The 16903-nt window shown below is 30.0% G+C and overlaps 1 protein-coding gene across 6 annotated transcripts in view; it reads left to right on the top strand.

Annotated features, from left to right (window-relative positions):
- LOC139511393 (phosphatidylinositol 3-kinase regulatory subunit alpha-like) overlaps window positions 1-16903 on the top strand; it is a 139845-nt gene that overhangs the window by 119953 nt on the left and 2989 nt on the right. For 4 of the 6 annotated variants that reach the window (XM_071298104.1, XM_071298097.1, XM_071298112.1 and 1 more), the window contains exons 8-18: window positions 3283-3334; window positions 4688-4804; window positions 5924-6022; window positions 6502-6612; window positions 7106-7183; window positions 9242-9376; window positions 10296-10494; window positions 12385-12868; window positions 13890-14122; window positions 15406-15642; window positions 16430-16573. In XM_071298104.1, the coding sequence (XP_071154205.1) occupies window positions 3283-3334; window positions 4688-4804; window positions 5924-6022; window positions 6502-6612; window positions 7106-7183; window positions 9242-9376; window positions 10296-10494; window positions 12385-12868; window positions 13890-14122; window positions 15406-15642; window positions 16430-16573 (1889 nt within the window). The remainder of the gene's footprint in view (window positions 1-3282; window positions 3335-4687; window positions 4805-5923; window positions 6023-6501; window positions 6613-7105; window positions 7184-9241; window positions 9377-10295; window positions 10495-12384; window positions 12869-13889; window positions 14123-15405; window positions 15643-16429; window positions 16574-16903) is intronic. The other 2 variants (XM_071298137.1, XM_071298129.1) reach the window with 1 other exon arrangement.

Genomic DNA, 16903 nt, shown 5'->3' with positions numbered 1-16903 from the left:
ATCTTAATACTTAATAAAATATCTTGTTAAATAAATAAGATATCTTCAAATTTGAATAAATATAAAAATGGCGTGCCATAGTGGTGTAATAGTACAATATAAGAACAAACTATAAAATCAGTAAGACTCAGATTTAATCAAATAGAAATACATCTAACAAAAACACAAGAGTCGATGTGGCCTGGTAACTTGTACATCCCAACAACAAAAAGACACTAAGTACTGATCTGAGACTACTCAGATATTAGTCTTCTTAAACTTTAATTTCTCTCTTTATGTTCTATATAAGTAAAATAAACAAAGACACTTTACTTACCAGTTATTAGATAAATTGGACTTTGTACAGATTATTCTGATTTGAGGTCTTATGATAAGGTCTCTTTAGATCCAAAAGCTTTTTTGCTCTCTTGCCCTGTTGTGCTGATGATAATATGCTTCGAATCGAGAATCTTGAATCTAAAAGGATTAGAGAGTTGTTTGTGTCAGTTGTTCCATATTTATCTTTTGAAACGAACTTGTCAATGAGGTCAAATTGACCTGTGTTATTCTTTTGGTGTCAAGTACAGACTATAATAGGGGTAAGATCAGTAAGAAAAACACTGTCCCCTGGCGGCCTCAGGCAGATACCAATGTGAAAAAAAAGCATTTTTAATCTGTTGCAACAACCTGTGAAAATGTTAAGCTGATTTTTGTTCGTTGTAAATCCATTTATTTTTGACAATGGATTAATGCTCAATTTCTCATTCATTGTGTAACACTTCTAGACAAATTCACAATGATACATTTTTTTTTACTTTTTAAAAACTAATTTCAGGATAATGTGAAGGGCCTAATTGATTTTAGGATGTGTGATTATAGATTACCATATCCACTTTAAATGAGTCGTTTTGGCAGTTTTATGCAGACTTGTTATTTTTTTTATTTTATTCTAAAACTGATCAATTTTCTGATAAAAGCCAAATAATTATAACTTGGCTCACCTGAGCCTCAAATTGTATTTATTTTTTAAAAAAAAAGGGTTCAAATGGGACTATTTTGATGTGAATACAAGTCGTGCTGAGCATACTAGTTCTTACAGCACTTATATACCTACATCAAGATTTTTACATACATACACAATTGAGAAAAAAACTGTTTTAAGGGATTACCTATTTCAATAAGAAAGAAAACTGCATCTGTCCCAATATTTCTTACATTTCTCCTCAAAGTAATACAGTAATGAAAGCTGTCAAGCTTGTAATTAAGTATTGGGTAACAAGAATATATTAAGGAGAACATTGAACTGTGCTTTTTTCCTGTATGTATCCTTACACTAAAATCTAGTCCCATTATACCTCATTATTGGCAACTCATCAAATTAATTCTATCTCTGCTGTTTATTAAAATAAAACTCCTCTACCTTTAAAGTTTCTATTTTTAGTCAGACTGACATATAGTCAATTATGACCCCTCACTGATTGACAATTTGCTAAATTACAAGTCTGTTTTCCACTAGATTGATGATCTGTTAGGCGCCAACATTAATTGTAGTGGTATTACATTCAAACTAGGCCATTTTATATGGAAATAAAGAGGAGTTATCCTATTTTTAACCCTAGTCAATTTTTCTATAATTACAGGATCACAATAATGTCACCATACTTTTCAGTGAAAATTTCATAATTATTAAGAAGGCTGTCAGCAGTACTGACGGTCTCTCTTTTATCTTTTATAATCTTCCACCTATAAAATTGGGTGGCATATGGATTTTCTCCCTATGTTCATAAAAATTTGGATCCACATCCATCATGTTTGCATTTAAAAATTTAATTAAAAAAAATCTGTCTCTAACATAAAAATATGGCAAAGAAATTTTAAACCCCCTCTTTTTCATTTATCCCCTTCCCTGGCCTTTCAGATTGATTGATTTGAGACAAAAATAAAGAAAAAAACCCCATCTATAATCTAGAATTTTGTTGTCTGTTTTTATTGTCATGTTGCAATTTCAATATTATTTTTTGGCCAAAATGAGGAGGGTGGGGAAAAGTCGGGGAGGGGGTGATATCAAGTGCTGCTACACTCGTGCACAGTTGTTTGTGAAATTTAATTAATTTTAAGTAAACTTGACAGGCAGAAGGATTTTGAAAAATAAATAACTTTGGCAAGGTAGGAACTAAAAATAAACAATGCACATGAATAAATGTTTTAAAAACAAAATTTCACATGAAAAAAAAAGCCAGCTGGTGTAGCAAAAACAGTTGAAAATGAATGATCAATCAAGAAAAAATCACCCCTTTTTTTCCTGTGGCTGTGGAGTGTTCTATGTCAAAATGTGTGTTCATTCTGTAAAGATTTGATCTGTTTTTCTAAGTATTGATTTTTTTATTTAAAAAAAAAATACATAAATTGAATCCTCAGATAACATATTTGATATGTTTTTTTATGTGACTAAACTTTTAAATTTCCTTCTTATCAGCAATACAGAATATTATTATCAAGTACATTTTATAAACACATAATGTTTTTTGCGCAAAGGAGTGTCTTTTTTTATGTTAATCTATATTTCACTCCCAATAGATTTATATCATTTGACACATGCCTATTTTTACACATTTTCTTTTTATCTGGTGACCTACATAAATCCTCAATAATTTTCTGTCTAACAGCTACACATTAGTGTGTGTCAGTGTATAGGTGTATATCACACATAAATCCAATATGTCCAATAGTTTTTTCTAGGCCATTGTGGTCATATTACTTCTCAACAGGTAAAACCTCCTGCCAGCCATTATTAAAGCTGACATGATGTTATAAAGGTTTGGATGTTTGCCAAGCTTGTTTCTGGGTTAAGCATTTGGTTGGTTGACTGATTAGCCTGACCTAAATGTGTGTTCATTGGAACAAATCTATCTCAGTAGAGCACAGGGCTGTCTAACTGAACACAAGTGTTTTAACAATCAAGGATTTACTCAACTAAATTACTGTGCAATATGTAGAATTTTATTAGTGAAATACAATGGATATGTTAGAGTGATTTAAATTAATGGATTTCATTACAGTTATAGTTTATTTTAATGGAATTTTAGATTAAAACTATTCATTATTTTGTGAATTGCCAAAGTTTGGGGATAGAAATTTTTATGTCGCCACTGCAGAATTTGACCATATTAACACATTCATTGTTTGATGTCCAATTCAGTGACCTGTTCATGGGATTTAACGAAAATGTACGAATTCTCTTCTTCCATACAAACATGTGGTTGTCAAAATGTAGGATCTAATCTTTGTGACTTTTATTCACAGCGACCTTATGCTTCTTCACTCCCATTATCAGGTCAGATTGTTGAAATGGAAGGTAGGTACTATATATATATATATTGCAGAAAATAAATCATGAAAAAAGGGGGTGGGGATAAATCACCAAATTCTATATTTTCGTATTCATATTAGAGCAAGGGGGAAAGCTTGTGCGTTAAAATTGTCTTCATTGAAATAAGATACACAGGCAACGTTGAAATTAAATATATATACATGTAGATAAGAATTAATAGCATTAATTATATCAAAGTTGTATTGGATTAAATTGGCATGAGATAATCTTTCAAAAACTAATATAAGATTTTAACAGTGCACTTATATTTTAATAAAGCATCAACTTCGAATGAAGTTCTAACAAAATGTTAAACTTTTAAATAGAAATAGTCTCAAACTATAAAATAGTAGTAGGTAATTAACTATGCTTTTAGAATTTATTACATAAAACGTAATTACCATAAAAGAAAACTTAAACCACAATTGTAATGCATTTAAATTAAAGAATCTAAAAATGTGTATTTAATTCCTTGTCCAAACCTTTCATGTTTGAGGTATCTTGTCTTCTCATGCATGTTTATTTTATTGGACAATTTTGGCTTGCGGCACATTTTATGTTTTAAACAGAATGTATGAAATGTACATGTAATCGGTCTCTGCGGTTTAATTTGTTAACATTTGGGAATGACAGTACCATTTTGTTTTTATCGTTACAATATTTTTAATTGTATTAAAATATTCCCTTTGTTTACCTATGTTGAAAGATGTCAAGAATACATACGATGAATTTATGAAGAAGAGATTTTAAAGTTTTTGCGTTTTTTTTGTTCAGAACACACAGGAAGTTTTTAGTCTTTGATAATTTAGGCTGATGCATTTCTTAAAAAAAAAATTCTCATAAATCATTTTGAACATGTGTTTCATTTTATGATAAGATTAAATAGTTTGTCTCACTAAATCACAAGTCTTGTACATATTCTTAAACTTTATCCTACTCATTCTGACACTTATGTTTTAACTAGGGCAAAAATAAAAAAAATAAAAATCTTCTGTTTAGGGTTTCCCTAAATATCTACTCTATTTTTTCATGTCTTAAAGTTTATTGGCACTTTTTGGAGTGAATCATGACAAACTGTAAGCTTCCACGTTTACTCTATAGAAATAATAAACTCTTAAAACACGTTCTTGTTTGTTTGTACCTAATCCTTCGTGAATAATTTGAATTAAATTTGTAGATTTGAATAAAATTTGATGTAGATTTGAATAATATTGGATGTAGATTTGAATTAAATTTGGTGTAGATTTGAATTAAACTTGATGTAGATTTGAATTAAACTTGATGTAGATTTGAATTAAACTTGATGTAGATTTGAAATATTTTTGCTTGTATTTTCAGCAGATGGAGCAGCATCAGAACACAGGTTTTCCGAATATAGTTTCCCTTCCATGCAGAGATGTCACTTATGTGATAAGTTTCTGTATGGTTTAATAAGCCAAGGTCTACAGTGTAGAGGTGGGTACCAGTTCAATATCCTCACTTTTATCTTATACAATGTTATGCAACTTTTCTATTGTTTTATGTTGTTATTAACAAACATTGAAATACCACACACTCAAAATCAAGAAATAACACACACTCACAATCAAATATGACAATCAAAAAAATTTGCTCGAAATAAGATTTTGTGGAGTACGTGTAATATATTATAAGCTCAGTTTCACCTACTTCTCTTGGTAAAAGTCTTCACAGAAGTCATCCATATGCTATCAGAAATAAAAAGATGTTAATTTTAGCTCAAGTTGTAGGAAAAGAAGGATCATATTTCCTTCCAGACAGTTAAATTCCTTATAATTAATTTCATTAAGAATGCCAGTTTTTCATTGTACATCCACATTATCTCAAAATAAACTGACAGGTTCTACTTTAAATCTTGATTTATAACTAAAAGCTTTTTTATTTGGCAGGTTTTCGTTTACTTATAGACAAATTTCTTTGTTATATAACAATGTTAATTTTTTTTCTCTTTTGCTAGAAATAGAAATACATTGTACTGTAATGTGTCTGTTTAATCATAAGTGCATAAGTTCTTAACTATTTTAAAATGGTGTATTTGATGTTCTCAAATCGACCAACTAAATATTACATGCTGACACCACACAATTATGATGTAATAAATACACAATAAACAAACATCCAGCCACTGAACTGAAAGTCATTTGATGTTTTCTCCTCAAATTGAAATTTAATTTCATTGAGTGTAGAAATCACGAAGATTTAGGGAAATATATTTACACTTGTAATTTGTACTCATACCATGTTTAAACATTAGTTACTTTAAAACTTTAATTTTGTTTATTTGGTGGGTGCCATTTTTTGATGATTGATGAATAATTGTATGTTCATGAATATTTGATATCATGGTTTTACAAAAGTCTTCATACAAACATACTGAAAATTTTCACTTTGAACATTTAAATTGTGGTTCACCTTTACCCAACAATCTACCGAAATTGGTATCTAGCTATTAATACTGAATCCATAGCATTCATTTTAAACGCATTGCTTCCTTTGTTTTTAAACACAATGATTTTGACCGGCATAATTAATGAAAACTTCATCTTAATTTTCCAGAGTGTGGAATGTGCTGTCATCGCTACTGTTCTTCATCAAGGCAATCTGAGTGCAGCGTGCCAAAGATAGAGAGATTAAGACGACCCAGTTTTACTATTAGTAAGTTAATGTTCACTTTACCTCATGTTTTAAAACCACTTGTAAAGCATTAACTCTTATTATGTCAGTTCTAGAATAGCAATGACCCAGTAGGTAGTAAGGGAGCCAGTCTTTTTTATCTTTGCTTTTGTAAAATTATCTCAATTTATTTAATACATAGAAGAAGATGATTTTATTTCTAGACTTTTATCTGAATAAAATCTGCAATAAAATTTTCATAAAATATGATATAAAGTAGTGGTGTTCTTTAATTCTTTAACTCAGTATTTTCAATTTAGATATATTTTAAACAATTTGAATATAATAAAAAGTCAATATATTGTTTTCTTTGTTGCATTTTATTTTGAAAATAGTAGTATATGTATTGAAATTACTGATCAACAAACTTGCAATATGTTTGTGACAAATGACTTGACCACTGGTCAAAGGGGAGGTAATTATATATAGGTATTATTATTAATTCTTTCTTACATTTATAGACTCAGTATTTGGAGAAGATTTAACAGAAGAAATAGGAAAAAATAACACAGAAACCCCATGGGTTATTTCTAAATGTACGGAGGAAATTGAAAAATGGTGTGAAAATCATCGTAAGTACATGTACTCATATATACCATTTGATACCCTGTGTAGAGAACTGTTCTTTGTGTTGTTGATTTGACCTTATTTCGTTAGTTAAATGAAGTGAAAATATCTGTTCATTTTAATGGCTTCTCTTTATTACGTAACATCAAAATGAAAAATAGTGTATTGATATGAAAATAACCGGTGAAATATGTAAGAAAGTTTGACATCTGTTGGCCCTATGTAAGAATCTGTGAGGAATCGACCCACACAAATTTTTAAGATGATTAAAAAGTTAAATAAAATATTCATATATTAATGTAAAAAAAAAGCATCAAATAGAGAAATCTGATATTCACATATGAATGTTAAAAATAGTGGCACGTTAGTGTATTTAATTGAAAATGATGGAAAGGATAATTTGAGCCCAATGTATCAGTATGATATCCACTAGAAATAGATCAGTTAAGAGTACACATTGTCAGATTAAAGTACATGACGTCACTGTTTCTCTTTCAGAAACCGAAGCATTAAGTGTATATAGAATGTATGCCAAGTCAGAAGAAGTTAATGCTATAAAAGTCCAGTTGAATATGGGTGAGTTATTTATTCCACAAGTCAAACACAAATACACTCATATTATTTTGCTTAGCTTATTTGTCAAATTTTTATGTTTTGTGTAATAAGCATTCTCTTATTCCTTGCCAAAAAAAATAAAAATAATCGTGTTTTGGAAGGCTGATTTTATAAAGTGATGTAAAATGATTTCATTACACCCCATTCCATAAAAAACATATATTTTGCTTTAGGAATTCAGTTTGAAAATAGTGTCACCTCTTTTGATAGAGGGGATTTTAGAATTACACAAACATTTCTCTGTAGAAAAATATAACTTGACACCCACCTCTAGCTTGGATTTCTCAGTGTCACATATATATTTATTTGGAATATCCCTCTGTCACCTCTTTCTAAAAACAGATTATATTATAGGATATGTGACAAAAAGTGAACATTTTTTTATAAATAAATTTAATTCAATATGTCACTTGTTTGAAGATGATGAACACAAATAATTTGAAACGTTTTGGATGTATTATTTATTGATAACTGTAAATCAGGAAGTTGTGTGCAGCACAAAACAAATTGGCAACTAATAAATGACATGTTTTTTAAAAGGTAGATGGCAAACTACTGTTTTAAGTTCCCCAATCATTCAAAATATGCAATAAAAGTCACTGAGTTAAGTTATAAGTTGTAAAATGACACTATATAAATTGCTCTGTTAAAAAAAATGATTTCAGAAAGAATTTGTCAAATTAAAGTTCGTAATATGGCAATAAAATATAATATTATTGTTTATGACTCCAAGCAAATCAGTTTAAATGGTAAAAAAAATGAATTCATAGGAATCTCTTTGTTTCAAAAATAAAAATTTAATATTTTAAATAATTAAATGTTTAATCTCTTGATCTGAGATTTATATACGGTAACTGTATTATGATAAATGTTTCCCCCTCTCTATTGTTTTAAGTTAACACGATTGACATCTCATATCAAAGATCTGTTAATAGTCCAGGGTTAAACATTTCTAGTACACTTGTAAAACGGAAAAAATATATTTAATACTTTCCCCGCAAAATCTAAGTAATTACACAGAAACTGCCAAGAATTGTACTAATGAGACCAAATATAGATACATAAGGGATTTATTTCTTTCTTATGAGACAAGATGATGTTATAAAAGCTAATTTACAAAAAGCCTTGAGGTATTTTAATCAGCTTATTACATTGTCCTTTCTTAGTTTCCATCAAGTTTATTAGACCTAAAATGAACTTTTTAAGATAGATCTTTAAGAATTTTTTTGTTCAGGGAATATATTGGTCAATTAATTATTTTTCAGTTCATAGACTTATTTTGACTGTTTTTAGTATCAACAGGATATTTGGATATCTTGTTTTGTTTATGAAATTTTTATGATTTCAATGGGGAAAAAAGAGCTTCATACTGTTTTTAAATAAATTTGTAATTATGATCATTTTTTTTTAATTGGAAAGTATGCAAGGAAAATATAACACATGATAAAAGTTAGCAAACATTTCAAACCTATACCAACTGCATGATATAACAGAATTTTGATATAACAGATTTTTGTGTAAAATAATTAAGTGACATTATTCATAAGTTAGTATATAAATGTCTCAGGTGTCTGGAATAAAACAGCAATTAATGTATCCTATCAAAATATAACTCTGGTCATTCTGATCAAATATTATTATTTTATGCAAATGTTTGTCATTAGGTTTGTATAGCCCATGGTAGGGGAGCTAACTCAATCATGGCCCATATTTGACAAGTACTGGTGTAAATGCCAGTCACATGTTACATACACATCAATTACTGTCGCCTTTGTAAACTTTGTACATTTCATATCATTAAACACAGTGTATGGAAACCAATGAACATAATGTATTCATCCTTTAAAAAAAATATAACTTATGACTTTTTTTTTGAAATTCTTGATGGAATATCAAGTGATTGATAACTGATGGTGTTGTTCTAAATGATATGAAGGAAAAGAGGTTTATTTATTGGTGTTTTAATTTTTAATAGAAAAAAAAAGCCATTTCCTAAACCTGTTTTTTAATTTTTTTCAGCTACAGAGCCATCACAAGTTAATTTGTCTCAGTTTAATGTACATTGTGTGGCGGGAGTTTTAAAGAAATATCTACGGGAACTACCCAATCCAGTGATCCCCGTAGAATTTTATGATAACTTCATCACAGCAGCAAGTAAGTACATATATAATATTACATATCGTAGAATTTATTTCATCTCATGTGGTGTCAGTATCAATCAATAGATAACAACAGAGGTCTACAAATAACTGTACATACATAGATAATAACAGAGGTCTACAAATAACTGTACATACATAGATAATAACAGAGGTCTACAAATAAATGTACATACATAGATAATAACAGAGGTCTACAAATAACTGTACATACATAGATAATAACAGAGGTCTACAAATAACTGTACATACATAGATAATAACAGAGGTCTACAAGTAACTGTACATACATAGATAATAACAGAGGTCTACAAGTAAATGTACATACATAGATAATAACAGAGGTCTACAAATAACTGTACATACATAGATAATAACAGAGGTCTACAAATAACTGTACATACATAGATAATAACAGAGGTCTACAAGTAAATGTACATACATAGATAATAACAGAGGTCTACAAATAACTGTACATACATAGATAATAACAGAGGTCTACAAATAACTGTACATACATAGATAATAACAGAGGTCTACAAATAACTGTACATACATAGATAATAACAGAGGTCTACAAATAACTGTACATACATAGATAATAACAGAGGTCTACAAATAACTGTACATACATAGATATTTTTTGTACTGTAAAGATATTTCCAAGGTAATGTCATATTTGAAAAAAATAATGTATAGATATAAGAAGATGTGGTATGAGTGTCAATAAGACAACTTTCCATCCAAGTCACAATTTGTAAAAGTAAACCATTATAGGTCAAAGTAAGGTCTTGGCTCACACCGAACAGCATGCATGTACATGTATTAACCAGAAAATAATTGAATTGTGAGTAATCTTTAAGTAAAATGACTTTTTTGTTTGTTCTAATCATATTATTTTGATTTGATTACAGAAAGTGGAGAACACTCTAAAAACCTAATTGATCTCACAACCCAATTACCACAACCACACAAGTCTACGTTACATTTTCTCATGGGTCATTTTATACGACTTTGGAGAATTCAACATGAATCTGGAACGTCAGACGGCCTAGATAAACTGTCACATGTGTTTTGTCATATACTTCTGCGTCCTCCATGGGAGAAAATCATGTAAGTTATCGATTAACTTCTTAGAAAGGTTTTTGTGTCAGTCGTGTAGGATGAAATGAGCAGTTCCATAGCAATTGACATTTCCTCAGATTTGCATAGCCCATAATCAAAATGTCAACTTGTTGGAATGGTAGCAGAATTTCAAGTTTCCATGACAACATTTTTTTGTAATATAAAGGTTACACGCTTAACCCAGTATAATCATGAGGTGGGTGGTGTTAAAGTCAGATTTAATATAATAAATGAAAGGATAAAATGTTCAAAAATATTTTATGTAATATAAAAATAAGGAGATGTGGTATGATATTAAGTTAAATGCACTGAAATATAAAATAGATGGTCCGATTATCATGCTATATAGCCTCATTGGTTTAATTATATTTATATAACCCTATTAAAATATAGTCAGCTTTAAAATCACTATAAAGATACAATCTTTTAAAAGGATAAAACCTAATGTACGCTCTCATATTTTATGAGATTCACAAATTTATGTATTTATGGAAGCTAATTTGAAATCATTGTAAATAATGCGTAAAAAGTTTAATGAGTTTTATTATTGGATAATGATAGAAGCAAGTTAATATTAGAATAAAATCAGGTCACATGTACCAATGTTAAAAGTGCTTTTAATATCAGTACAGATCGTGTGGCTCAGTACGTTCAAATTTTTCTACTTTTGCAATTTCCCTATTTAAAATTTGTCATGAAACTGATGAGGCTTGAAACATATTTAGTGAATCATAATTTTCATTTCAAAATTGAAATGTTTGTTCTTTTCTGCCAGTTGTTTCAAGTTTGTTAGCACTTATATGTTAAACATCAGTTTGTTAAATTGATAATCAATGTAGAAGGGGAGTTGGTTTATACCATGACCAATAAGATGAAAATGATTTGTAGTTAAATCGGTTAAGAATTCAGTGGGTGGGAAAATGTAATGAATTTGTATCAGATTAAGTATCCCATTATTTGTATTGCCAATATTTGAAACCTCATTTCTACCATACATCTAAAGCATTGTTGTAAATCAGAATATTAATTTGTTTGTATGTGCAGAAAACGGTTAAGGTATATATATGTTATATGCAATTCTGTTTGACAGGATGTTCAACTTAAATCAGACATTGAACCTAAATCAATCACCCTTAATGTTGGTAATCTCTGTTTAAATGTCAATCTGTGTTCAGTTTTAATATAATTAAGCTCTTAAACCTTTAGAAGGAAAACCCTCTCAATTGTTATTAATGCTGCATTACTGTATTTTTTCCTGTTTAAGTCTATGAAGGAGTAAAGCTATTTATAGGGGTTCACCAAAGTACAATTATTTGGTTGGACAAATTTAATGGTTCTCTGACAACATAAAACATCTTAAAATCAATACAGTTCTCTTTAGCTGACCGATTTATTATAATATAAATTAGGGGGAAAATTACTTCAGTTTTTAGGCATATGATTGGTATTTGCTTTTGGTTTATTATTTACAATACTTATCACCAATGATAATTTGTGGTTTTGTGGTCAACAAGTGTTACCTTTGGAAGATGTCCAGTATGTAAATTAATGCATACGGTTTCACTTTCTGTCAATTGATACATGTAATATTAAAATTACAATACCTTGAGGCAAAACACCATATTTCTCTGTATAATTTCATTGTTTACTCGTCTGTATCATAATAGTCAATACAGAACTTACATGTTAAATATTTTACCCTCTATGGAGCCTCTGACAGAACTAAGATAATGGATTAAATGTTTGTATCATACACAATATTTACATGATAAACGTATGCACACAGATTTAGTAGGATTAGATGTACACATACGATATTGATTTTTGTCGAGTTATCACTTCCTAGTTCAGAGCTTGATTATGTTGTTTTCATTACAGAGAAATCGTGGACAATACAAAATTACACATAGACATTATTGAGGAAATGTTAAAAAATGGCAACTGGGGTGAAACTACACCCCCACTGGCTCCACCAGTGCCACCTAGACCAGAAAATACATCTGTGGCGAGATCAGTGATTGACACTTCAATTAGCCCTGAAGAACAGTTACGTGAAGCAGACTGGTACTGGGGAAATATTTCTCGGGAGGAAGTGAACGAACACTTACGTGATAAACCCGACGGTACTTTCTTAGTGAGGGATGCAACATCACCTGGCGACTACACATTAACTTTACGCAAAGGTGGAACAAACAAATTGATTAAAATTTATCATAAAGATGGAAAATATGGATTTGTAGAACCTTTGAATTTTGATTCTGTTGTGGAATTAATAGAACATTACAAGCATAATTCATTAGCAATATATAACAAGACGTTAAACATCAGGCTACTTCACAAAGTGTCCAGAAATATTAATCCCGTAAGTTTATTTAGTCATGGGGATTGTAGTGGGAATGTATATTGTATGGGTAAGGGAGATTGTTGTAGATCCATAGTGTCATTTTCGTTTAGTGAGGGGGATTGAAATGGGAAAGTATATTATACATGTTGTATGGGTAAGGGAGATTGTAGTAGATCCATAGTGTCACTTTCATTTAATGTAAAAAGGAAGTTCACAGTTGAATGCATATCTGTGACCTTGGGCTGGGTCAAAGGTGAAAGGTTATGAAATTTGCATACAGACTAGTTTCTATACAGGTTCAGTCTGATTTTGTATGGGTACATAATTTAGATGAATTTTAGAATTGTATTGGATGGTTTTAAAACTAATAAAAAAACCATCCATGACACAAATTCAGTACATTTAAAGCAAAAAACCACAAAAAGCAAAAGTGCTTTAAATGCTGCTCTTCATCTCATAGTCACAGTCAGGTCTTTAATGTGGATATATCATGTAAGAAAGAGTGCATAGAAAGTTTACTTCCAAGATAATATTGCCTGAAGGTACTACACATCTAAATACTTGTCGTCTCAATAAAAAGGCCACTCAGTGTATAAAGTAGAATGTCTCCTAAACCACAAAAACTTGAGAAATATAGTGTAGATTGATAATGATTTATGTTTGGAAAGTGGAGGCGTTATTTGTTTACTGTTATAAAATTATAAATTAGTATTCCAAGATAGGTGTCAAATGTTTTATAGTTTTATGACAGTATGTATTGTGCTTAAACATTATTCACAGACCAAAGATTCTCTTTATGGCATGGCAATTAAGTAGAATTCATGATGTGTTTGTGTGATCTCAAATTTGTTCTTAGTAAATATAGGTTTTGTAAAGTACTAAATATACATAGTTCATTGTTTGCCTTTAAGAACTAATGATTCATTGTATAAAGTCTTTATAATTATGTGTGAGTTAATTTCATAAATAATTTATGTTTAAGTGAGAAGAAAAAGCTGTGTTTTACCTGTAAGCTATAACTATACATGTTAAATTACAGGTATATACAGATGTCTCGCAGGAAGTACAAAAATTGCAGCAAGTTCACAAAGACTACCTCAAAAAGATGGCTGAATATGATAAACATTATGAACAACATTCAAAACTCAATCAAGAACTTCAGTTAAAACATCAAGCTTTAGATGCATTTAAAGAAACCGTCAAAGTCTTTGAGGAGCAGTTAGAACTTCATAGGCGCCACCATGCTGATGCTTCAGTCAGAGACTTACAGAGGTGATTATTTTGTCTTATATATTAAAATAAATATCCAGAAAATTGCAACTCATTCTCAATGACGTGTGGGACATTTTTATGGTGTATTGGGTATGACAGGTCAACAAGAAATGGCCGTAATTAATGTTAAATATGACAAGACTGACCCACTAGTGGACAGCCCACGTCCCAATTCATAAAATCATTTTGTTATGGTGATATATATGTAGGTAGTTATGGTTTATTGACCACTGTTGTGGGACTATATTGTCAAGAAAGATTTATAAATAGTATTAAAATTTAGGTTTTATGTATTCTGGTTTGTTCTGGTTCACATAACTTGATTAAAGGGGTTGACAGTTTTTGAAAGCACAAGTAATTAAAAGAATAAGTTAATTAAGCAGTAATTAGAAGCACTTAGCATAGTTTGTATTTTAAAAGTACTGAAGACAGCTGAAGAATGGTAAACCTTGCAATGAATAATAATTTGATCAATCCTACATTTGGCTTAAGAGTTTGAGTCAAAAACAATTATAAAATAAATGTGAAAATGTAAACAAAATCAGTAGAAGCAGGAAGTAGTTAGAAATGAAGTTACTGAACTTTTTATCTTGTCAATTTACTTTTGATTTGGAATTCTAAATAGCTATGTGGATTTGCCAATTTAAATTGTAATAAGATTGATTGGGTAGAATATTGGCTTCCCCGTCACCAGAATTAACAATAAGTGACATTTCTTTATTTGATTATGTTTTACAAATGGAATAGGTTACTGACCGATTTTCTGCTGAGCCCACAAGAACTTGTTGAGATAATTCTGTTTTAGATTTACTATCAGTTTCTTTATTGCCAGTTTGACTATGTCTTATTATTCAACATATTATAATAAAAAAGGAAAAGCAGTTTGTCCGAATCAATATACACCCAAAAAGGATGGTTGTAGAAAATCCATGATTAAATAGTCTTTCTTGGTTACCTCATTGCCTCCTGAGGACTTAGTTATCCCTGGTATTGATTGGTAACTCTATTAACGTATATCAGGATAGATGATATAGATGTCTTTAAGTCATAGGATAGCATTGACGTCACTCTCTTAGCTTAAAAAATGGATTACAACATTTTATTGATAATTAGATTTAAGGTTTTACAAATGAACAAAATGTTGCCTTGTAATTCCAGAATCCTTAATAAGAATAAAAAACAGATAAAAGTACAGACTATAAAAATTAATTTCAATAATATGTAAAATTTTGTACTTTTCTTTGCTATTTGAAAGTTAAATTCATTATTTATTTTTTTTTTAGATTGAAAGAAAATTATGATTTATTACGAGGAAGACTTGACAGTATAACTGGTAGTAAAGAGCATTTAGAGGCAGATATTAGTGCTAAAACACAACGTAACCGATCACTCATCAGCGATATGAATGCCCTTCGACCCGAAATCAAACGATTAAACAGACAAAGAGATCAGATTAAGAAATATTTACAAGACCAAAACTATCCTGCTGAAGCTATTGAAAAAATATTAGAGAGCGAAAGGTAAGCTTATTGTCAATGAAATAGAGGATAATTACACAATATCATTTAAGACTGGAAAAAAGAAAAATATTAAATATTTGGGGAAAACTTTTTCCAGAAGAAGATGTGTATTTACAAATGAATTGGGTCACAAGTACATGTAGAATAGTGCATTATCGGGCATTTACAAAACTTTGATATTAAGATCATAAGCAACATCACTGTTGTGTTTTCTTTGATGAGCTGTGACCACCTGGTAACAAGAAGTTTTGTTATTGACATTTTATACCTTCCAGAGGGAGAATGATTGTGGTCTATCTGATTCTTTTATAACTGAACAGTGATATTAGTGTATTTCCCCTGGAGAAATCTGTTACATGGCGTTAATTTGTTCTGGTGGTATGCCTTGAAGCACATTGGTGACCTTATAAATAGATAAACCCTAAGGCTATAATGGAACATGTCTTTTTATGTCTGTACAGACTCAGAAGTGATGTTACTGTATGCTTCAATACATATCTTACGTAGTTTAAAAAAAGGTTTTAAGTTTGAAACATATTGACTGGTTACCGCAGGAGAAACGTGACTCCTTAACTAGCATATCATGCATATTATTAACATATTTTTCATATCGTTATTTGACATAATAAGTACCAGTTTGGCGTGAAATGTCTTTACGATGAAAAAATGAGACAGCAGTTCAAATTGAATTTGTACTATAGTGAATTATATGATTTATTAGTTGAAATACATGATTTATAGGTTGAAATTCTGGTTTTAAAGTAAATGGGTTTTATATCTATTGCAGCAAGGTAAAGCATGAAGAGAAAGACTGGTATGTTGAATGTGATCGTCCAGGGTCAGAAAAATTACTATCAAACCAAAGAGATGGCACCTTTTTAATCCGACCCAAAAGAGATGATAAGAATGACAAACTAGTGCTGTCCATTGTGTAAGTATTGTTTAGACCTCTGTTTACTGATATTGGAGGGTGACCTTAGGAATGAGACCCACAAAGATTTGATAAGGTCATGTAAAGGTGGCTAATAGAATATTGACCGATAGGCCTATTGATACATAGAAAAGTAGGTCATACAGCCAAAACAAATGTTAGTGAAAGGTCATATATAAATCTAAATAGAAGATTATTCTCTCCCTCCCTCTCTCAAAAAAAAAAGGAAAGAGAAAATTGTCATAACAACAAGATCGTCCATTTGAGCATTATAGAAATAATCTGCTATGTAGGTCAGAAACGTGCTTTCAAATAAATTTGAATATTAAA

This window comes from Mytilus edulis, chromosome 1, assembly GCF_963676685.1.
Source record: "Mytilus edulis chromosome 1, xbMytEdul2.2, whole genome shotgun sequence".
NCBI classification, from domain to species: domain Eukaryota; kingdom Metazoa; phylum Mollusca; class Bivalvia; order Mytilida; family Mytilidae; genus Mytilus; species Mytilus edulis.
This window is presented reverse-complemented; position numbering and strand designations above follow the sequence as displayed.